Consider the following 24,196-nt stretch of genomic DNA (forward strand, 5'->3'; position numbering starts at 1 on the left):
TAACCTAGTTATTCCTCCAAATATACATGCAATGTCGATTGTCGAAGTTTTATCTTATAATAAAGCAAGCTCTTATAAAGGAACATTTTAACCCCAGACAATGCGGATCCGATGAATTTTCAGTGTTGTGATCTAAAATATTTGTGTGAGTTGCAGAACCACTAGATATATTTTCTCCAATTCCTTGAAAATTGGGACCTTCTGCAAAAACTCTGGCCATGCATTAGACCTTGGTAATATTTTGAGACAGGGAGGCTGCAATAGATTCTCACCTGTGGAGTATGGTCGTGTTAGGATTATGAGGATAATGTTTGGGATAAACCTTTGGATCCTTGAAGCAGCTAAAGGACGTTTATTTCTGCTGTACATGAAGCCATATGCCATATGGTAATCAATATCAGAAACAGAACTGTGAAATGCTTAAATTTCATTGCCCCTTACGTTGAGAAGAGATCTACAGCTGCAGGATCAAAACCTTTACAGTACTAAGAACTGAATCTAAATACTTCAAGATGAAGTATTCCTGAAACCATCTATACACCCTACTTCACTAGCAGTCTAGCACTAATCTCATTAATCATCACCATCGATGACTTCTTTGATTACTGAAAATATCCGGCCTCTTTGGTCACTAGCATTATACCCCTCACCCAAAGCTCGGCCACTTCAGCTCCACCTTCGCACACAAAATGCACCTCCTTGTTCTTTGTAGTCACAACCCTGAACACTCCAGATTCATTAACATCACTCTTGCTCCGCCTGTTCCTGATAAAAGCCGGGCTGGCACTCACCTCAGCCTCTCGGCATATCACATTTCTCTGATTAGACTTTCCCCATCGCAGCACCCCTTCATTCCCCACCATTCTCAGATCTTTCTCATGAGGGCTTCCTTTCCCGCCCTTTGTGTGCTTGAGAACCCGAGCCCCGCGTAGCACCAGCTTGCGAGCAAGTTCATCTAGTATCACACGCTCAGCTTCATTTTTCAGACCACTCTTTTTCCTCGCAAGTGAGAGAGGTGTTTCACCTTTAGCATTCATGACCTCTAGCTTGGCCCCATGAGAGATCAAAAGTTCACACATTGGACCATAGCCTTCTCTGGCTGCTAACATGAGAGGTGTGTAACCATCTCCATCAGGGACATTAACATCATAACCCCTACTTGTCAACAACTTGGCTGCGTCCATGTCCCCACGACGTGCAGCAAAATGTAGAGCATAGAACCCTCCGGCATATCGGTTACCCTTTTCGAGTGCAAATTCAAGCATCACCTTCTCAAATAGGTCACGCTTTTGGCTTAATGCTGATAGAGTAATTGCAGTCTCACCAGATTTGTTGCACAACTTTACATCAGCTCCTGCATAAACCAGCAACCGGAATGCTTCCACATGACCCTCCAAAGCAGTGATCATAACTGGACTAAAACCTTTGTCATCCTGATAATCAATCTCAAATTCTCCTGTATCAACCATAGCTTTCAAAGCCTCAATATCACCAGCATGAGCAACAAACATTAAGGGAGAGAAAACGAAGAAATTGCGGGATTTAGGTATCTTGCCGGTTCTTATTATATCTATCATTGCCTCCTGAAAACCAAGAGACCACCGATTTGTCACAGCAATTGAACTGACAGACTGAGCAGCAATATTGACCAAGCCAAAATCAGCACCGGCCATGGCCAATACTTTGAGACACTCGACATGTTTATATTTGGCACTGATCATGAGAGCTGTCTCACCAGAATCTGTTTTGGAGTTTATATCACAACCAGAGTCGATCAAACATTGAAGGACTGTTGAGAAGCCTAGACGGGCAGCCATGTGTACTGGATTAAACATTGTCTTCCCAGTAGTTTTGACAGGGGATTCTACATTGGCACCACAACGTAGAAGCTCACGCACAGCTCCTACATTGCCACATAGGATGGCATGGTGCAGGAGAGTTCTTCCGCAATAAGGGGTATTAGGAGAATGGTTTTGAAGGAGCAAGTGCAAGATTGAACCACTAGCTTCAAAATATTCTACTGCACACCAAGTAATGGGATAAGGCTCAGCCAGTCCTGCACCAACGCGCAACTCTTCCCCTGTAGCTATGTCCCATGACCATGCTCCCAGCCTCACTTGGATATCTGTCCTTGCACCAGCCTATTCATTTTGGAATAAAAATCGAGGTTGGTTAGTCATGTGGAGTGAACAAGAGAACAGACAAAGCAAAGTAATTTTCGAAGATGAAACAGGAACAATTATGCTGTTGCATCAGAAGCATAGAATCTGAATCATTTTTGAGATATCAATTATTCAAACTTGTACCGGTGTATTACTATCGAAAGGTACAAATCCAGCTGTTGCATTATTATCACACAGGGGAGGGAGGGGCCTGCCTATATTGGATTCTCAAATAATTTTTTTTTTTTTTGGATATTCTTGAAATAGAACTCTCAGACAAATATCTGTGTTAATTGATTGTACATTGACAGAACTTAATTGAGACTTTATGGTATTTTTATTCAAACCTAGGCTCAAAAGTGCGAAGATATTTCCAGTACAACTGAAACTTATCTCTATGAGCACCATTGTTACTTCATATCAATAAACTGAGATGAGCAGATCACCTTTAGCAGCAAACGGACAGTAGCAACCTGCCTACTAACAACTGCAGCTACGAGTCCACTACAGTCAACATTGGTGTGCAGAGAAGGCTTAGACGACTGAAGCAGTATCCTATCAACTGCACTTGGATTCACACCACACTGCCATTATACGAACAAAGAAAAATGTGAGCATGACTTATAAAAGGATCCTAATAGGCTGTGGTCTTAAATAACCTGCTAATCAGGAGCATTTCAGACTTTACTCAGTGTCGCCATATGATTCATTCAGCAACTAATAAATTAGTCCTATGATTATGTAGATACAAATGCACATGTTGGCAACTAAGAGGAGCATTATATGATTGATCGTAGACAGGACATCTTTTCACTAATATTCAACAACGAAAACATGTATACACTGATGTGTCCAGTTTTATCAAAATATGGTGGCACTTAAAAGTTACTATTGAGTAGTATTCATTGAAGATGATACTCTACCTTCATGAGAGTGTCAACCACATCCACAAACCCCCTACAGCATGCTATGACAATAGCATGCACGGCAAGATGGGGCCGGATCAAATCAGAGGACATGAGCAGCTCCACAAGTTCAGAATTTCCATGACAACTTGCCTCTAACAAAGCTTCCTCACAAGCTGGTTGAGAAGCTCCAGCTTTAAGTAGGATTTTGAGAATCTCAAGATGGCCCTCTCTCACTGCTGCTGTTGTCGCGAAGCCCCGGAAGAGCTTTTGATTTACATCAGCTCCAATGCTCTGTCATTTAAGAAAAATAAATAAAGATGATCCTTAGTGCATTGCAAAGCTAGAAATAAGACACTGAATGGCCTCATTATCTTTACAAGAAGTCAAGAAGAGATTCAAAAAATTACTACATTAGCAGGTAACATGGTTTATTCATCGATTACAAAAAGTGATGTCCATATACAGACAAAATGGGGGAACAAAATCTGATAAGATGCCAAACGAAGCATTGTCAAGCATCTTAACAAAACGCACAAACAAAACCCCAGCATCCAACTAAGCAGGATACAGAACAACAACAGTATTTACTATTTAGTAAATGATCCATTTCTGCTCCGAAATAATTACACTGACATCCATGAAACGCAGTTTTACCTCAAGAAAAAAATGAAAAATACACTAACACGAACGTAATTAAACAAAAAATTTACATTTAGTAACTGTTTTCTTGAGTTCTAAAGTGCTTAACCATTTGATATCCTTCAAGCTATTCCCACAATGCACCTAAAAACTAGCCATAATTGATAATTCACCCGAAAACTCCGGAATGCTGGATCATGAACTACTTCGACAACGCTTCTAAAGAGTCCACATTTTTCAATAGATTACCACAAAATGCTTTGCAAATCAGCAAACTACACTTAACCACACACAAATCTGTTATTAGAGTAAACACATAAATTATATATGGAACTGATAAATAAATTTGAAAAAAGAAAAACAAATCCAAGAAAGATGACACAAATTTTATGTGCTGCTGTCAAAATCTAGTCAACAATGCTGTGAAAAATTTTCAAATTTCAAAAATTTACTCATCTTCAATTTCACTGATCTAGTAAAAAAAAAGTAAAACTACACAGTTCTATATATACTCAAAAAGAGAATCACCACATTATTACCAGCAATTTCTTCACCAATTCCACATTTCCACCATGAACCGCCACGAACAGCGCCGTGACGTCAGTCTTCAACTCCTCGTAGCCAACTCGGACTTCGCTCGCCGACTCCTCCTTCAAAACGACCTCCGTCCTCCTCGATTTCAGCGACACGGCGCCGACGAAGTTGACGTCGACGAGAGGATCGGCGGCGCATTCCGCCGCGGACTTCAGATCTCCGGCGAGCGAGGCTTCCAGAAGTCGCTGCGAAACCTCGGCCTCGCAGTCCACCGGGAACACCTGTCTGCCGGAGAAAACCGTCATTTTCCGGCGGGGTATTGGAAATTTTGGGAGCAAAAAAAGAAGAGTGATCGGAACTAAGTCTCTTCTCAGGTGAGAGCTCGCATGCGCTTTAATTATAAGGACGCAAAGCTCGAGAGAGAAAGAGAGTAACTTGAAATAAATGAGCGCTAAGAGAAATGAGGGAGGTTAGTGGGCCTTTTAACGTTGATTATTTAACGACGGTTAAAAAAATATTTGACTGAGCGGGGGTAAAAATATCGGGGCCCACTCTATCTATGGACAATTGCAGCTGCTGGTTTTTACAGTTTAGTGTGTGAAGCTCGACTCGGCTTCAATCTCGGGGATTCTCGGCTCTTTTCTTTAAACATGCGCACTAATTGGTTTTTATTTTAAGTAACCGTGATTAGTGCAACTCAAAGAATTTTTGCATTATTGAAGATTTGAAGATGGATTCGAGAACAAACTAGGATCATAAGGTCTTCTGCTTGTTAAGAGCGACGTAGAACTAGTTTTAATTCTTGACGTAGTCAAAGAGCACCGTTGAGATAACTATCATGTCATTCTGATACGTTTAATGTTGAACATATAACACAAGTGTGAGTACACTAAAATAAAGTTTTAATACTCAAATTAATTCAATCTAGGCGTAATTTTAGAGCTAAGAAGGCCCGAGCTCTTTTATTTTCAAATTGCATGCGAACTCGAATTATTTCATGCTATTTATGCACTCAATCTTCCATCTTTTTACGAATCTAGGATGATCTATTAAGATAATGAAATTTCATATTTTAATCAACGAAACCTTGATAAGTCACATTGATTCTTCTTTTGATCATTTGCTATTATTTATCTTCAGATTACGATGATTAAGACCTATATATTCGATCAGATTTATTCAGATCATGAGGTACTGAAAAGCTATATATTTCAATTATTCTAGTTGGCTGGCTGATGGATTATCGAAAAAATATGTTAGCCACATTTAGATTAGAGTTTTTTTCACCAACAGTCCCTCAACTCTGGTGTACCTACCAATGTGATACTTCAACTTTTAATCGTACCAATGTGATACCCAGACTCTAGTATTGCTATCATTGAAGTACTTCCGTTAATTTTTTTAAACTTTTCCGTTATCTTGGTGACGTGGCAGGTACGTGAGGCCCACAAAGAGGGTTAAAAGACAAAATTAACCTCATCTGAGAGGAGCAATGTTTTTCCCGCCCTTTACTTTGAGAAAGACACCCAACAATTCCAATTTTGGCGCCAATTTTCCCTCCATACTCCTTAATTTGTGTCTCTTATCTAAACTAAAGAACTACCGCCAACCAGTCGACCACAATCTGATAAAACCTAGATCAATCTCATTTTCTATTTTTACCCTAGCACTTGTTAAACTAACAGAATAAATATAGAAATTTATATGGAACATCTCATTTCCACAATCTCATAAGAATATCAAAACACATAACTTAACGAAATTCAAATACATGTTTAAGTACCATTAGTTGCCACCTTTTATGTTGATCTGCCATGATTTTTGCTTGTAAGAACTAATGGTACATGTAGTTGAATTTCGTTAAGTTATGTGTTTCTATATTCTTATGAGATTGTGGAAATGAGATGTTCCATATAAATTTCTATATTTATTTTGTTAGTTTAACAAGTGCTAGGGTAAAAATAGAAAATGAGATTGATCTAGGTTTTATCAGATTGTGATCGACTGGTTGGCGGTAGTTCTTTAGTTTAGATAAGAGACACAAATTAAGGAGTATGGAGGGAAAATTGGCGCCAAAATTGAAATTGTTGGGTGTCTTTCTCAAGGTAAAGGGCGGGAAAAACATTGCTCCTCTCAGATGAGGTTAATTTTGTCTTTTAACCCTCTTTGTGGGCCTCACGTACATGTCACGTTACCAAGATAACGGAAAAGTTTAAAAAAACTAACGGAAGTACTTCAATGATAGCAATACTAGAGTCTGGTTATCACATTAGTACGATTAAGAGTTGAGGTATCACATTGGTAGGTACACCAGAGTTGAGGGACTGTTGGTGAAAAAAACTCTTTAGATTATTATATCATGCAGTTTGACTGACTTACAGATTCTTGACATGTTAGAAACCCTCAAAAAAATTTAAAACTATATAACATTGATTCAATGGATCTCATATAATGATTAATGAACCAAATTATTGGAAAATTTTCTGCCTGGTATAGTATGAGTATCCAATGCCAAATGAAGCATACAATACATTTGAGGACTGAATGCAAGACAATAATAATAACACAGAGCACAAGTTATGTTCTTCAATAGTGAGACAGACACACAATGAGAACATTAACCTCGCCACCGCTATAACTGGGGACACGAAATGGAGGCACCCATATGCATCTATGCAGAAACTGTTCCGTATATTTAAGCACTGAATTCGAAACAGTCCATGCAGTGATACAGTAGTCGTCAGTCGGGGCCGGACAGACCTGGCCTCATTTCAATATAATAGAACAAGGCTCAGAGATCTTCAGAATCTTTACGTACGTATATAAAAATTAAAGAGACGAAGCTAATAAGTGAAAGTAAAGCTGCTGGCCGGTGTATATATATCTGTGTGCGTATAATAAGTTCGGGCAGAATAAAGTTACTGCATGCATGTCTTCCCGGCCAGGCCATCCCAGTGAATCAGAATCATATCCATAGTAGTCAATAGGAGTAATGAAGAAGCCACCTACATGAACAACGTACTCTGATCAAGTATCAGTCTTTAAACATTACTTATTTTGCTTTGTTAGTCAACCTTGTCCCTCAGCTAGCTTTATACCAGGCTTTACTAGTAAATTTTACTTGATATATCAATCCCATGTTTATCAGGCAGATAGATCTTGACTCAAGTCTGTATATTATCGATAGAAATGTCTATGAAATTTATAGTAATGTACATTTACCTCTTATGTAACTTAACTCTCTAAGTTAATTACTCGGGTCTGCATGCATGTTCGTTATGCATATGCATGGTTTCATAGTTTTAAGAGCACTTTGTAATTTGTAGATGTAGGCTTGTATTTTAGACTCGTATTTACGTTTTTTTTTTCAACAAAAAGGATAAATAAAAGCTCAATCGGGCATATGTACATCCACACATGCAAAACTAAAGATATAGAAATCTCTAACAAATAGCAAACTCTCAGCCATGAATTCCTTAATTAAATGACGAGATGAAACTGGTAGCATCGGCAGACAGTTGTGAGATACTAAGAATAGAGAAAATAGACATATCGTGATATTTCTTGTAAAGATGAAAATAATGCAGAACAGACTATTTAAACAATTCTAAAAGATTACGTTGAGTTTTCTAACACATTAAAAAATTTATCTTCTTGTATTTACGTTTTGTTGTTGGTTCTATTGTCTTTAATTCAGTATCTCTGAAATCTTGTGAATCGGGTTCGGATTACGTACCCAAGTTCATAGTCAAGGTGACTTGTATATATATGCAGGGATCCCTATTTATGAATGGTATATGTACGCGAACTCTTCATAATTAACCTTTTAACTTGTAGTCATACCTACGTACTCCTAGTTAAGCTGCAGTTTTGCTTGATATAGGCTCTTAGCTAAGCTTGCTTTCCAGCTGAGGGGGAAGCCTCTTCAGTCTTCACTTGTACGATGTTGATCGATGTTCATTGTTCGATGCCTTCGCGCTTACACAACCGCGCAAAAGGGGAAATGGTCTAAACTGACATACATGGCTTACAAATTTTAGTGAAAGCTTCATCGGGAAACAGACACGTCTACTTTACATGGAGAAAAGAGTCATCACCCTCGTGGCTTATAGACATTCTCGGACGCAAGCAATTACCATTTACCATAAAGCAAGTTAGCAACAAAACAAAATTGCTGTGCTTAGTTAATTCTGAGAGATCTGGTTTTAGATTACAGAGGAGATTCTCTTAAGCAGTTGATTAATTAATCCCAGGGTTTCTGGGTATAAGACAAAGAGAGATGCTTCCAGGAATGATTCCAACCATGTTCTTGCTCCTTGGTATCGATGACAGTTACCGAACAGTTTAATTAGTTTAATTAGGGCATAACAAATGTTTAACCTTTTCTTTTTGGTTAGAAATGGAGGATTACGGGTCGCGCGCAAAGGCGCAAATCTCGCAGCTGAATACCAACGCCCACGTACGACATTGCTTTACAAATCTGATGCCATTTGCTTTGTTCTCTGCGAGTATTGTGTTTACTCTTTTTCGATTTTACGGGCCATAGTCTAAAGTCTAAACACATACAAAAAGAGTAGCAAACCACAAATACAACAACGCTAAAATTAATCAAACCGGAAGGCGGAGCTTGATGATAATGGAAGCTAGAAAACATGAGACAAGCTAGAACGAGAAAGAATGGCCAGGCTAGAGGTGGCATGGATATATATTGGGTGGTTGGTACTGTTCTTTTACACGTTTTCTTCTTCTTAATTTCTTGGTCGATCACCATTATTCAATGCTCGATATGGGTGATTATGGTTGACCCATCCATACTCATGAAATTAGACGATCAAGTCGGACGAAAGTAGGTACTGGTCGTCGGAGTAAATGGGTGTCTTCGGATGTGCAAACAATTCAGCCGCACGATTCGATCGATAAGATGGATCTACGTAAAAAGGGAACAAGAAGATGTGAAAGCATTAATGAATCCTGGTCGGTCTAGGGCTAGCCATATATCTTAATCAATCGATGTATGCTTGCATAAGAATTAAGCCACACATCATGCTTGAGCATGCACAATGCACACGTGGTGGGAATGAAGGTGGTAGTTTCTTCTTCTTCTCTCTAAATAGATCGAGCAAAGTTTTGATTCATCTGTTTAGTGTATTAATAACATTGATATATATATATATATATATATATATATATATATATATATATGCATCTTCATGTGCTTTAATGACAATCTCCATTATCACAGTTATAGTTTGAAAGTCGAAACTTCGATCAGCAGCTAGATCGATTTAATTGCATGCCAGCACATATATATACAGTATAATATATAGTAACCAGCAGTACGTGAGCTCACTCTGAATTTCCAGGAAGACACGTACGGATAAGAACCACCACCGTATATAACATTCATGCACGTACGTACGCCTGCATGCACTTAATGTATGTACCCCCACCTGTTTACATTGATAGTTTGATACATCCAATACACATAGTATGTAGCCACACATATATATATATATACACACATGCACACGTACGGGATCTGAATAACTGCATGTCCGATCCGTACATTAATTTCCCAGCCCTAGTTGGTCGCTTCCACAAGTACGTACTGCACCAACTACGAACATGAATCCTTGACGAATCTGATTGGGTTACTAATAAAATCACACTCATCACCGAAGGTAAGATCAGCTAGCTGCTCTTCCGGAGTTTCAAATACATATAAACATATACCGAAGTTCATCAAATTACGACTGGAAATTAGACGTGAGCTGCTTATGCATATACGCAAGTATATCTATATCGAATATCTATATGAGTTAAAGACTGTCAAATAATTGTAATAATATCGCAGAACCCAAATGAAGGTATTTGATACCCTCGACTGCATAGTCATTACCAACCCATGAACATGAATGTTTCAGAATTTAGAGTGTCATAACGACCATCAGTAATAATAAGCTGATCCGTTGGTGTGTTTATCAAGATATATACTTATTAATTTAATCTTTAGGTTTAAGTGCATTTTATGCAAAATAAAAGATAGTGTAAAGAAATAAATTATAATTTTTAACAACTTATTATCATTTAGAGTAATTTGATATCAGAGTATTTTGATATTTTAATAATTCAATAATTTATGATGTAAACAGATTAGGATGTGGGATGACAATAGTCGCATCCATAATTTATATATTCGATGAGGTCTATATGAATTCTCAAATTTATATTATTTTACAAATCTAGCGAAATATTAATTTAGTACGTTAGTCCCGAGTCGGGACTGAAAATAAATATTATTTTAGCGAAGTTATTAATTAATCGGGTATTGATTCTACTATATCATCATTTATTTTAACTTAAGATTTCAAAATATTCAGTGCAATATGACTTGGCAAAATCTCCAACATTTGAATCGCCTTTGCTTGGCTTTATGGTTCGTTGGAATCTTATGCCACTGAAATATTGGTGGTGGATATCATGATCATTCTACTTGTCTTCCACAAATGGGACAACTTAGTCACTAGCTTCCTTTGCTTCTTTACCAATTCGTCTAGGCCGTCCCTTTTTAATTGTTAATAATTAATAGTATGAAATCAATGTAATTATATGTAGGAATTAAGCATATAACTACCTCATCATTTCAGGTTTCATCCCCACCTAACTGAAAATCAATCATGAGGCTAGCTAGGATTTGAATAAGATACGCGCCAAAGTTTGTTTAACAACCAAGTGAGGTTTTGTGGACCTCGTATTAATTCCAAATGACCAGATGCTTTTCAATTGCTTTTGCTCATTAGAGATCATTAAGACTTTGATGATAAACTAAAGGGCGCAATCCAATTCAAACACGAAACGGCAAACAATGGGTAAAGCTAGAGTTGTTTGGAAGCCATGTTTGCTTCAACACTGTAGCCAACTCCCACCAAATTATATTCAAGTTGCTTATGGTTCAAACTAAGTCATGTTGGAATTATAGGATTTCTATCTTTGATTTGCTTAAGTGTAATATATAACTAAACCATTTGAAAATACTAGATGGAACATATTATAAATAAGTAGCAGAATTAATTCAAAGAAACTTACTTTACTATCGAATATAACATTACAATTGCATAATAACATTTATTCAATTGCAATACAATTATCTAATAACGTATGATCAAAGATAATATATTCTCAAAAGTAAAATTTCTTCACATTTGAAATACACGGTCAAGTGTAATATAAAACGATGGAGATATTTGTTGCCACAAAAAATGCTAACGTCACGGAGGTCGTTGAAGCCACGAAGGTTTTGAGTTGAGCCACATAGGTCTTGAACGCCATGAAGGTCTTGATTTGAGCCACACAAGACTTAATTCTCTCTTAATGAAACTTACCGATGATCATGAGATGAATGAATGGGTTAATCTAAATACACGAACGATTTATGCATGTGATACGTAAACCCTAGAGAGAATACAAATTGCAACGAATGCTCAATGAATATAATCAACACAAAATAAATCTATGACACTAGCTAATGCAACAAATGCTCTTCCCAAGTTTATGTGTTTCTCTCTTTATCTTCTTTGCATCGTTGATGCCTAATATCATAGAGACATGTATGTTTGAATGATTAAACATTAATTACATAAAATAGAGATGCATGGTAAACGCACTAAGCAATAATTATCTACCTCTCTTTTTCCTTTCTTTACCAAAATCATTCACCCCAACTAACCCATAAGCATGTATATATATAATGCACATGAGATAAATGAATGTTTCAAACAAATCCACATATTTTGATTGAATAACAAAGATCATTGATTCTCAAATGCAACAATGCAAATAAGAATCAATACTTATGGTTAAGCACACAACCAAATATAAAAGATGCAATTAAGATTAGAGTTTTCACAAGTAGAGGTACTAACGAGACCTCTTTACTAGCATTACGATCTAACTTGTGAAAAACTCTATTACAATGAGAGCTATATCATATATGAGAGATAGGAAATCAATCTAAACTCAGAGGTATCACAACCTATTATATATGTTCTAAATCTCTAACCTTCACAATTTCTCATATACCTATTTATAGGAGAAAAAACTTATTCCCCTCATTTAATGCATATCTCATAAAAAAGGAAAAATATCATGCACGTCTCCACCACCTAGATAGGGTTAAATTGCTAAACAAACTTACCAATAAAACCGTGAGTGCACTTAGGAAAGGGTTAAATAATATACTATGCAAAATCAATCATAATTAACTTCAAAAACATTTTCCAAACGAAGAATGTGTTGCCTTATATATTGGTCAACTAGCTCTCCATGTACATGCATAGGTTTACACCGTCTAAACTCTAGCAACCATTACTTATCATTTTTCTAAAACACATTCAATTTCCTTATATAATAATTATAATAATAATATAAGAAATTAAGCAATCATATATGTAAGCTACCATACATACACATAAAAACACACACACACACACACACACACACACACACACACACACACACACACATATATATATATACAGTCTCTATCCAGAGTGAAGCCTCACTCTAAAATTACAGAGTGAAGTTCAAATTTTGGCATACTTTTCGGTCAATTTTTTTCAACATAAACGATTCAATATTTAGGTAAGCTATTCAAGATCATCTCTACAAAATTTCATCTAATTCGGACATCGTTAATGTATTGAAATTAGATTAAATCAATGAATGAATTAAAACTGTTCAACGTGAACTGTTCGTGTAAATCTCAATTTTGAAAGCTCAAACCATTCTCAAATTGGATGAAATTTTGTAGAGATGATCTTGAATAGCATACCTAAATATTGAATCATTTATGGTGAAAACATTTGACCGAAAAGTGTGCTAAAATCGGAACTTCACTCTGTAATTTCATAGTGAAGCTTCACTCTGGATAGAGACTGTATATATATATATGCAAATAAAGTAATAATAGATATGCTCAAGAATATCATAATTAAGTCTATATGGTAGCAAGGAGACCGACTTCAATGCTCTCCTTCTCCGATTAAGAAATCTTTTTTCTTTTTGATATTTGATTTGACTTCCGTCTTTATCTGTTGCACTTTAAGCTCCATCAACCATGGAGGCCAATGTATCTTCACCATTAATCAATAAAATTACATGCATTAGTTCTTTAAGCTCCACAAACTAACTATTAGTTCCAATCTAAGTTACAAAAGAGTGAAGCTCTAAGGCGCCTGAATTAGTAATATTAGAAGAAAGATTGGTTTGGTGAGAAAAATTAATTATCTGAAATCATAGTATAATATTTTATCGTGGGGAGTTGGTTAGTGGAGAATTGGAATTTGAGTGGAGTTTCGTTATAAACAAATTATCAATTATCATCGATTGTAAAGAGACAACGTACGGGCTCAAGATAGAATTCGTGAAATGCTGCTCAAGGGGTACGTTGTACGGCATTCCATAAGATGTTACAAACAACAGCTTTGTCATATACATCTGAACAAGATCAAAATCTCTCGCAATTGAATGCAAACACATGCTCATATCTGAGAAAAATTCCTCCATTTTTTCTTTATACTTCCAAACAGCCACCACTTTTGCATACCTTCCAGTACCAGGGTCATAGAGTGAAGCCACACCTACCGCTGTACAAAGCCAACTAACATAATTTTCACTGGTTTTTGATCCAACATGTCTTGCTAATTGCTCCTCCACATACTGCTGTGCCCACTCAAATCCAGATCCATTACCATATACTTGTGTTTCACTTTCCATATATTTATCAGTGAGAACATTGTAAACACGACTCCTACTTCTGCTATATCCGTAAATCAATATTTCCCCTGGAAACACTCCATGATAATTTTCATGTTCACGCGCCCTCTTCCACTTTTTCATTAGCTTCCAAAATTTCTTCCGTATTCTTCTCATACTCACCTTACGCTTCTCAAACGCAGCTGCAACTTTTGTTATAATCTTCACACTCTGATTACAACTTCCAGAATAAGTAGCCATGATATAATCCCCAATTGTGAATATTTTTGGAAAATTCCCAGATATTATTTGACCCTTGGTAGATTCCTCATTAGAAACGGCTCTTCCATCTGCTGCAATAAAGATTCCTTCGTCACCAACCACTGCTATAATAGTTGTCCTAGATTCATTTTCACTGCTATAATAGTTGTGCTCAATATGTTACCATCTTTACAACCCTTTAACACTCACAAACAACTAGGCAAAGGACTACAGAGAAATATCCACATTGATCTATTCTTTAAATATTCGGCTGAAGCAAACCCCTAGTACAAAGAAACATAACCAGGAGGATCACCAACACAATTCTCAGGAATCAAAAAAGGAGCTGCAATAAGAATAACGCAACAATGTCAGGAGCATCATATGTTTAATTTCCTTATTATCAAACTGCCTAACGAACTTACTGATTGTTTAGGCAAAAAAATAAAAAATGGGCACTCAACAGAAATTTATCCGATACTTGAATAAATAACGTGAGTAAGCCAAGCTAACAGTAGGGTTAGTATGTAGGCTTTCTGAAACACAGTTAACCAAAAGTAAAATGATAATAATAATAATAATAATAGAATAGAAAACAATGATAAAAAATGCATACCAGAAGGGATTCGCATCATCTTCAAAGATTTACTGGCCTTATGTCCTTCATCCCTACCTGTTCACAGTATCGTTAACTTACATAACAAAATTACACCACGTCCGTGATTTAAAAAAAAAAACAATAAAACCATAAGCACTTGTTGCATGGTGAAGCTATCTTCAAAAATAAAATATTATTCCTCGCAGAAGAAAAGCCCAAGGAGCTTCTCAGATACTATTCCTAGCAGACATTATTACAAAAAAAGAAAATCTTGCCAGGAGCAGAGAAATGTTTGATGATGCAACGATCGGCATTGGCTAAAGGGACAGAATTGGAAAGCAAAAAAGAATATAAGGAGCTTGTCAGAGACTATTCCATGCAAACATTCTTACAAAGGTCATAACTTACCAGGAGCACCAGCGTTATCTTCGATGTCGTTGTGATCGGCACCGGGAGAACAGACAGCAACTGGAGTGCAAAAAATGACAAAAAGTGAATCATTGATGGCTGGAATGCAAAATGGTCTATGATCACATAAAAAAGTACATACTCTATTCTGTTTATCATCTAAGCATCATCTGGAGACCAAATTAACAATTGTTACTTCATTCGTAGGACCTCCAAACCTCCAGTTTATCATCTGGTCTACCTTCTTCCACCTTATCAAAGGCATTAATATCTAATCCTCCATATTCTGCTATTCTATTCTATATTTTCTACCTCATTGCAGGCATTAATTGCTCAGTCCAAGGCTGCTCGATTAGCTGATATAATTTTTTTAATTGTTTATTAGACTATCAGCTAATCCGTTACCTACCCAATCTTTTACAGGAGTGCCAATCACAAGGTCAGATTTGGCAATCCATTACTAATCTATTCAAGTTATATATCCTTCTCCCAGCTGATCACGTGTGCAAAAACAGCCTTAGTTTCCTACATACTAATAGTTCAAACAAATAAAAGGTAACTAGAAAGAAAATTGAACAACACTGGGAGAGCTGAATAACTGTTACGCAAAAGCACATGCTCTTTGTTCTCCATGGTCATCAGGGATATGAGTGGGTATTGTTCAATACCAATTAGGACATAAAAACAGTCTAATTGCAAAGCAAATGCAACATGGGAAACTAAGATAAATCACAGACTATAGTTATCATAAATATAACTGTTTTAGTTTGGAAAATTTTAGAAAGCTACTGTACATCTTCAAAATCCAGACTGATCACAAATTATTTGTCTAAATACAATAAAAAAACATTTATTTTCTACACTAACAATAGCCCAAGAAACTCAAAATAATCTCACAAACTATGCAACAAAAAAAAAACTTACTCATAGGGGTACCATGGTCACAGTCCGGTTTACAAAACATGAAACTAAAAGGAGTCTTGTTGCCTGTTTACAAAACAAAAGGAGAAGCTAATGAATAACTGACCACGTCAAAACCGAAATATCAGACCACATGACATCAGACAATAAAATTAAAGGTTGAAGGTTAATGAAACAGAAGCAGCAATACAAAAATGAATTTAAAAACAAATGGTGATCCAAAGAAAAATCCTATAGAACAATAGTATCTTGATTATCAGAAAAGCATCATGCAAAGAAAAAAACTGACTTGGTCGGAAAATATTGACTTAGTAAAGTAAAGCCAGTGTTTCCATAATCACATAATATAATATTCACAACTTTTCCCATCAGAACACATGATGATCTAGCAAATCCAAGATACTTTTAATAGCTCACACTTAAAGGAAATTGCAAGCATACCCTGGTGGGGACAAGTGGGGATCTTTCGGTCTACTGGCATGGCACCTGCTTCACAGTTGCAAAATAAATTATTGATGACATATATAATAACACAAGAATAAAAACTAAGTAACTATAGAATAAGTTCTGAAAACAGTAATAAGACTATGAACACCAAAGTAATAGCAATGAAATTTTGACTAAAACAATTGTAAGTATTTTACAGAGATTTAAGGAGACATATGTTCCATACAAAAAAAAAACTCTACGCCATATATAAGTGTAGGCTATACAGCATGCATAGACCAGACAGACCAAATAAATTGGCCAGAAAAGATAAGTTCAAAACAATGAATACAATAGTATTCTACCTCCGACTCTGTTATGCATAGTGGAAAAACAAAAATCACTTGGTTAGTAGAAATATTCTCTAAACAAAATTAATCTCATTATATTACAAATAATAATAATAATATTTTCCTAATAGTTTTCGTCCAGTCACAGAGCCAATGAAACTTTAGAACAAAAATCATCTTCTTACCGGGAGTACAGAGTTCCTCGGGATTGAAGTAAAAACCACAAGTGTCATTGTACCCTGTTTGATTTATTGTCACATAAAAAGATTAGAAGGCAAATTAGAACAAATAGTGGACACTGTAAAAACTACAAGTCCACTGTATCCTTTTTGATTAATAGTACTAAAATCACTTCCCATTTGAATAGTACCATATACAAACATGTCTGACAGAACTGATTTTAGTTTTAAGAAGGAAAGAATGTGATCCAGACCAAAACAGAGATAAAAGGAAGAAAAAAAATTCCCCATTTAAGATGAATGAATGAAGCCATAATGTACTTTATACACACACTATAGAGAAACCAAAAGCCTGCTCCTCAAGGGCTTTAAGGCTCAAGGCTTTGGCAACACACCATTGGTATCAGGCTATCAGCTATGCATCATGCACAGATGAAACTGACTAAGTAAGAGAGTTATCCACAAAGGTCGAATTAATCAAAAGTTTGGCCCAGTATTCCTCGAACTACATAGTATAACTCATCAGCACACTGTTTTTAACCGTAAACCGTACAACAAAAATAAAATCATACAGTCTCGGAGAATACGCAGTTTGGCAATCCTTTTTTCCATCGCCCTGCTGCCTGTTTCACAGTTACATAATTAAAAAAAATGATAATAAATGTAAAGAAAAACACAGACACACAAATGAATGATGGAAGCAGATGATAATAAGAAGCCAAATTATCCAATCAACTAATACCGGCCTTGCTCGTAGATGCTCTACACGTGACAATTCAGACAGCTAAACTCAGTTATTTATGGGCCTAGAATCTTAATTATAGTACATAATTCTTCACATTTTCACTCAGCCAAATTGACACTCTTACCATCAGAACCGGGGTCACCATCGGCCACAGAATCCTTTGATTTTCTGACCTTGCTTCCTGTTTCGTATGAGGGTAATATTGTCAGATAATAATTACAGCAAAATTGAAAACCCAAGTAAAATCGAAGATAGGATGAATGAAACAATAACTAGGATCGATACCTCTGGTTTTCTGAACGAACAGAGGCTTCTTCGGGCCCCTGGTTCTCGAAAACATGGCGACTTTTAGGAGTTCTAGGTTTCGCGAGCCAAACGATGCCGTGCTTCTTCTATATATATACACACTGCCGCAAAGGACCGCCACGTGTCGGTTCCCTTCTCGTCTCAAAGCAACCGAGGGGTAAAATTGTCTTTCCGTAACAGAACCAGAACGCTTCCGGCCGTATCCGCCGCGAATTTAACTACTTTCGTCTCGTTTCCGAGCGTATCATCTCTATATACACACTGCCGCAAAGGACCGTCACGTGTCGGTTCCCTTCTCCTCTCAAAGCAACCGAGGGTAAAGTTGTCTTTTCGTAACAGAACCAGAACGCTTCCGGCCGTATCCGCCGCGAATTTAACTACTTTCGTCTCGTTTCCGAGCGTATCATCTCTATATACATACTGTCGCAAAGGACCGCCACGTGTCGGTTCCCTTCTCGTCTCAAAGCAACCGAGGGGTAAAATTGTCTTTCCGTAACAGAACCAGAACGCTTCCGGCCGTATCCGTCGCGAATTCAACTACTTCCGTCTCGTTTCCGAGCGTATATCTGGTCCGGGGAGATCACACGCTCGGTAGCTCGCTAACATGAGTCGCGAATGCTCGGTTACGCAACGGAGATCGTCCGGTTTGTGAATAAGTAGACTATTTTACCCCTGTTTTTTCCTTATTTACAGCCCTCGCTTCGATCTCTCATTTCTGTACATTAATTAATCCCCAAGTCTTCAACTTGTCTCAGGCTCAGACCACACTGAAAATGGCCTCCCCTACCCAACCAGAGAACCCCAGTAATCTCTCTCTCTCTCTCTCTCTCTCTCTCTCTCTCGCTTGAATGTGAAATGACGATTTTGTGTCGGATTTTGCAGGCTCCGTTAAGAGAGTGGCCGTCGTCGGCGCTGGTGTTAGGTAACGTTGCTCCAATCTCTACATTGCTAGATTCATCCAACTAGTATTGATAAGCCAATAGTTTTTACCACATTATTAATTCCTCGAAAAAATTGACCACGTGTGTAATTTTGGTGGCAGTGGGCTAGCTGCGGCCTACAAGTTGAAATCACGTGGTTTTGATGTGGCGGTGTTCGAAGCTGAGGGGAGAGCTGGAGGGAAGCTGAGGAGCGTGTCGTGTAGTGGTCTGGTTTGGGATGAAGGAGCAAACACAATGGTTGAGTTTTGTTTGTTTGGTGTTTGGTTTTGTAGTGGAAATGAATGTTTTGGTTGTTAAAGTGACAATGATGGCATTTGTGCAGACTGAGGCTGAAACTGAGGTCCAGGCTTTGCTTGACAATCTGGGGCTTCGAGACAAGCAGCAATTTGTAAGGACTCACTGCCTTGTTTACGTCGCGCGTACGTATGAGTCTTGTGTTGTAGTTTGTGATGGTATAAATTGGTTAATGCTTGTTGGCTGGTAGAGCTTTTAAACTTTTAAGGATTGCGGTTATAATGGTGGGAGATGTTTGTACCGGGAATACTGATTAGACTGTGTTGTGTACATTGCAGCCAATTTCACAGAACAAACGGTATGTTGCAAGGAACGGCTTGCCCGTGCTGGTATGCTTTCTTTGTTGGATCTGTACTGTTAAATGAGTTTGAATCTATATGTATGCATACACTTTTCTTTCGGGAGTTTTATTCCTATATCGGAGCTGTTTCAGACTTTGCAATGACACTTTCTCACTTTTTTCACATCAGCTACCCACCAATCCAGTTGAGCTGATCAAGAGCAACTTTCTTTCTACAAAATCAAAGGTTTGTCTCTGCTATATCTAGCATGTCCAGCGAACTGGTTAACTACTTCATTAATCACATTTAGTGCCATTGTACGATATGACCAGAAGTGATGAGAAGTATAATGTGTTTGCGGCACAAGGGCTTGTTTGAAGCCTGCAATATCATTGTCATAAGCATCAAACTGAATATAATTTCTGTACTGCAGTTTCAGATTCTTCTGGAGCCATATCTGTGGAAGAAAAGAAAAACTTCTGATGATCACACCCAAGAAAGGTACTAAGTCTTCTCTGTATAATAAAATTCATTGCGCTTCCATTGCATTTAACCTTGCTCTGTTAAGTTTCATCATTTGTCACTTTTCTGATATTCTAATTGTTGACTTGTTTGGCTGCAGTGTGGCTGGGTTCTTTCAGCGTCATTTTGGGAAAGAGGTACATATTGCATTAAATGAATCTTTCAACTTTGCAAGGATTGATAACACAAAATGTTGTCAAATGCTTAAATGCTTGTGTTAGTTCTTAAAGTCTTATACCTTTCATTGCTTTTCTATTTTGCTTGCAAGGTCGTTGATTATCTCATTGATCCTTTTGTTGCTGGTACAAGTGGTGGAGATCCAGAATCTCTTTCGGTGAGTAGTGTCACTAATGTGTCAGTCTCTGAGTGAATTGCATGTCATTCCTACTGAGTATCTCATGTGATTGTTTCTTAGGTAGTTAGTTACCTGAAAATGGATAAGATATAGAAGCTTTATTTCTGCCTTTTCCATGCATCCATTATCGACCTGGGCATTGTTGAAAAAAAGCACACCCAGACTTTTGCTCTCACACTACGACAAAAAAGTTTTTTTTTTCATTCATGTCATCCTGTAATTAAAACTTGGAGGCATTGGTGTTTGATCACTATCTGTAACAGCTTTCTTGTGTTCTTTTAAACAGATGCCACATTCTTTTCCAGAGTTATGGAACATAGAGAAAAGGTATGTATATGAACTGTTCCTTCTACCTCTTTTACGAAAACAAGGGAGAAGAAATCTTTCTTACTTGCCTGATATTGTTTATATAGAAAATAAGGCATATCATATTGCAACAAATTATGAATTCACGTATTGTAAAACGTCAATGACATACTACATATTATAAAGAATATTATGCTTTAGTTCCTAGTCTAATCTTAGTCTAACAGAAATCACATGTTGTAACAAATTTATAGTGGACAGGCCATATTCAAACTCCAAAAAAGATAAGTGAGATGCTCTTATAGTTACTAAACAATAAGCTCTTGTTTATGCTTGTACGGATGATATATGATTGTTATTGAGCTTCTCTACTCTATCAGGTATGGTTCCGTTATAGCTGGGGCAATTCAGTCAAAAATATCTTCCAGGAAAGAAAAAAGTCCAGAAACAAAGGGTTCTGTAGAGAAAGGAAAGCGTCAGCGCGGTTCTTTCTCCTTCCAGGGTGGTATGCAGGTATCGTCTTAACAGCATACTTTTCTTCTTGATGACAAAGTGGTAATTTCCATGTTTTTGATGATGATACCCCTGGGTCTGTGGGGAATGTGCTCTTATTAATCTTATCATGACTTTCAGTTGAAAGAGTTTTTCATCTGATCTATGTGCCAATTTTTTATTCTAATGTTTCTGTTTTCTGTGTAGTGCAGACACTCACTGATACATTGTGCAAGCAGCTTGGCAAACATGAGCTTAAACTGAACTCAAAGGTTTTGTCGTTATCTTACAGTCCTGATGGGAACACTAAATCTGAAAACTGGTCACTTTCCTGTGTTACTAGTGATGACAAGCATTCACAAAGTTCATCCATTGATGCTATAATCCTGACGGTTAGTTACTATGTTTTTTATTGTTATCAATGTAATTTTGGTGTGTCATTGACTTTCTCAATGGGGTACCTGTTAATTCTTATGTCTTCATTTGTTATGAGTTCTGACTTGTGCTTCTGGCATGGTCACTGTGAAAAAACCATTGTGTTTTGCATACAAACGTAGACAACTAGAATGTGTTTCTACTACTCCATTGCAGCTACAAGATACATCCACACGTGTTTCTATAACTAGTTGTACCCATGGAAGTCAAATTTTTCACAGGGACATTTAGGAGTCTTTTCCTCTAGGCGCTTCAATTTGAGTGTGTCTATGAGTTGGGATAATGAACATGCCTTCCTCTTCATGCATAGTTTCATCTTTGTTCTAGAGTTCTATCTAATATAGGTTGGACTGTCATTGCTCTTTTTCATCTGTTATATGTGTATGCATGTTCCCTCATACTCTTTGGGAAATCATTACTCTTATTGAATGATTAAGTGTTAACTGAAAATTTGTCTCTGTTGTAGGCTCCACTGTGTAGTATCAAAGAAATGAAGATCACGAGAAGAGGATCCATCTTCCCTCTTGATTTTCTTCCTGAGGTATGCATGTATATGGCATTATAATTTAACGTGTATGCAGCAGCTAACATCACTTTTCCTTACAGTTCCCATTTTGAAGTTTCCAACAGCGATAAGCCTGACAAATCATGTTTTTTTTTTATCTTGGTAATTCCTTATTGTTTGCTGTCTATATTGCAGGTGACCTATATGCCACTATCAGTGATGATAACCAGCTTCAAGAAGGAAAACGTTAAAAGGCCTCTTGAAGGATTTGGAGTTCTTGTTCCCTCCAAAGAGCAGGAAAATGGCTTAAAAACACTAGGTAAAAATGCTCAGCTATGGCCTTGACACGTGGAATAACTAATCACATTCCCTAATATGCTCATTTCATTTGCTTTACAGGTACACTGTTTTCTTCCATGATGTTTCCAGACCGTGCACCTAGTGATCAATATCTGTATACTACCTTTGTTGGGGGAAGTCGAAACAAGGAACTGGCAAAAGCTTCAAAGTATGACAAGCTTGCTTTCATAATGCTTTTCAGCCTTTTCTGCTATTTATAATGTGCAAATAATTCTACTTACATGCCTGATATTTCTTTTTCCTATTGCTCTAGGGATGAGTTGAAGCAAATTGTTACCTCTGATATAAGGCAACTTTTGGGAGCGGAAGGCGAGCCAACATTTGTGAAGTATACATTTCTCTTTTACTCTTTTGGTGGTTGAAACTTGCATAATAATTTAAAGATCATTCAATCCTATGAATCGTCATAGCTAAGCTAGCTTATAACTGTTAGTACAACTTATGACTTTTTGGCAGCCATTATCATTGGAGCAAAGCATTTCCATTGTATGGGCATAACTACAATTCAGTCATAGAAGCAATCGAGAAGATGGAGAAAAATCTACCTGGTTTGTTCTATGCAGGTAATTACTCCACATATGTGACTTTTGGATATTCTAACTTGTGATATGCGGCCTCGAAGTCTTTTTGTGATCCGGTATGAAGATAACAAGCATAAATACTGTAGGTAACCATAGGGGTGGACTGTCTGTTGGCAAAGCAATAGCTTCTGGGTGCAAAGCAGCTGATCTTGTAATCTCCTATCTGGAATCTTCTTCAGATGGCAAGATTCTTCAGCAGGGATCGTCATCTTAGAAGTAGCCAAGTGTATCCTTGTAAATAGATGTCTTTCACTTATGTTATTTCACCTTTGATCTAGGTCATAGTTGGATGTGCTTGCGAATATGTAACCGCAAGGAGTCTGGTACAAATACATGATTTTGTGTATCTTTACGTAGTTTTACTCCACAACTTGATAGTACAAAGACACATTCAAACTGAAAATGCAACTAAATATGTGGTAGTGAAGCCTCAAGAGAAGAGCAGTCATGCATGTGCTTCTTTCTGAGCCTTCGACCAAGTCTTTTGTTAAGCTGAGTCTTCTACTAAGACCTAGATTTTCATTACTTTAATCGATTAATGTCCATCAATTGATACAGATGTGAATGTACAACTACTGGAATTATGGAATTGGACTTCTATGTGCTACTGGTGCTAGTAGGGCATAATATGAGGTAGTGGGTCTGGGAAGATGGCTATGCATACAGTCTTGGTTCAACTAGAAAGCCTAGTCATTTTCTTCCTAGCTGTTTACACCGATCACCTTATTCATTATCTACTTTCATAATTTTGGGATATTTGGGGGGTGTTTCCCCACAATATTGTCGTTGCCTCACATGCTGTGGATGCTGAAAGCTCTATTGGCTTTACATGAAAATAAGCTGCCCAGCTCCTCTCCCAGTCACCGATCATTGTCTACCTTTAGTTTATGTATCAATCATTTGATTTCATGTTTTAGTTTTTAGATTAATGCCA

At 37.2% G+C, this 24,196-nt stretch overlaps 3 protein-coding genes across 5 annotated transcripts; 1 reads left to right on the plus strand and 2 right to left on the minus strand.

Moving 5' to 3' along the window:
- Positions 1 to 416: 416 nt before the first annotated feature.
- On the minus strand, positions 417 to 4,656 carry LOC126799408 (uncharacterized). The gene is made up of 4 exons (XM_050526610.1): positions 4,249 to 4,656; positions 3,086 to 3,361; positions 2,609 to 2,746; positions 417 to 2,141 (listed from the first exon to the last, which is right to left on the minus strand). The coding sequence occupies exons 1-4, from the start codon at positions 4,546 to 4,548 to the stop codon at positions 603 to 605; spliced, it is 2,253 nt and encodes a 750-aa protein (XP_050382567.1). The 5' UTR covers positions 4,549 to 4,656; the 3' UTR covers positions 417 to 602.
- Positions 4,657 to 13,882: 9,226 nt separating this feature from the next.
- LOC126797920 (uncharacterized) lies at positions 13,883 to 18,247 on the minus strand. 3 transcript variants are annotated; one of them, XM_050524684.1, is made up of 9 exons: positions 18,170 to 18,247; positions 18,009 to 18,065; positions 17,712 to 17,762; positions 17,146 to 17,199; positions 16,626 to 16,673; positions 16,188 to 16,250; positions 15,264 to 15,323; positions 14,874 to 14,930; positions 13,883 to 14,603 (listed from the first exon to the last, which is right to left on the minus strand). In XM_050524684.1, exons 1-9 carry the CDS (start codon positions 18,222 to 18,224, stop codon positions 14,542 to 14,544), a joined length of 507 nt encoding a protein of 168 aa, XP_050380641.1. In that variant the 5' UTR covers positions 18,225 to 18,247; the 3' UTR covers positions 13,883 to 14,541. The 3 variants fall into 3 exon arrangements, with proteins under 3 accessions (XP_050380641.1, XP_050380642.1, XP_050380643.1); XM_050524685.1 differs by having other exon boundaries at positions 13,911 to 14,603; positions 16,626 to 16,670; positions 18,170 to 18,244; XM_050524686.1 differs by lacking the exons at positions 13,883 to 14,603; positions 14,874 to 14,930 and adding an exon at positions 14,943 to 15,172 and having other exon boundaries at positions 18,170 to 18,244.
- Positions 18,248 to 18,913: 666 nt separating this feature from the next.
- On the plus strand, positions 18,914 to 23,798 carry LOC126798620 (protoporphyrinogen oxidase, mitochondrial). The gene is made up of 18 exons (XM_050525629.1): positions 18,914 to 18,994; positions 19,073 to 19,112; positions 19,233 to 19,368; positions 19,454 to 19,519; positions 19,704 to 19,754; positions 19,896 to 19,952; positions 20,140 to 20,207; positions 20,329 to 20,365; positions 20,497 to 20,562; positions 20,870 to 20,910; positions 21,270 to 21,402; positions 21,594 to 21,773; positions 22,283 to 22,357; positions 22,517 to 22,640; positions 22,721 to 22,829; positions 22,935 to 23,009; positions 23,138 to 23,244; positions 23,349 to 23,798. The coding sequence occupies exons 1-18, from the start codon at positions 18,964 to 18,966 to the stop codon at positions 23,474 to 23,476; spliced, it is 1,524 nt and encodes a 507-aa protein (XP_050381586.1). The 5' UTR covers positions 18,914 to 18,963; the 3' UTR covers positions 23,477 to 23,798.
- The last annotated feature ends 398 nt before the right edge of the window (positions 23,799 to 24,196 follow it).

The sequence above is a fragment of the Argentina anserina genome, chromosome 6 (genome assembly GCF_933775445.1).
Source record: "Argentina anserina chromosome 6, drPotAnse1.1, whole genome shotgun sequence".
Taxonomy (NCBI): domain Eukaryota; kingdom Viridiplantae; phylum Streptophyta; class Magnoliopsida; order Rosales; family Rosaceae; genus Argentina; species Argentina anserina.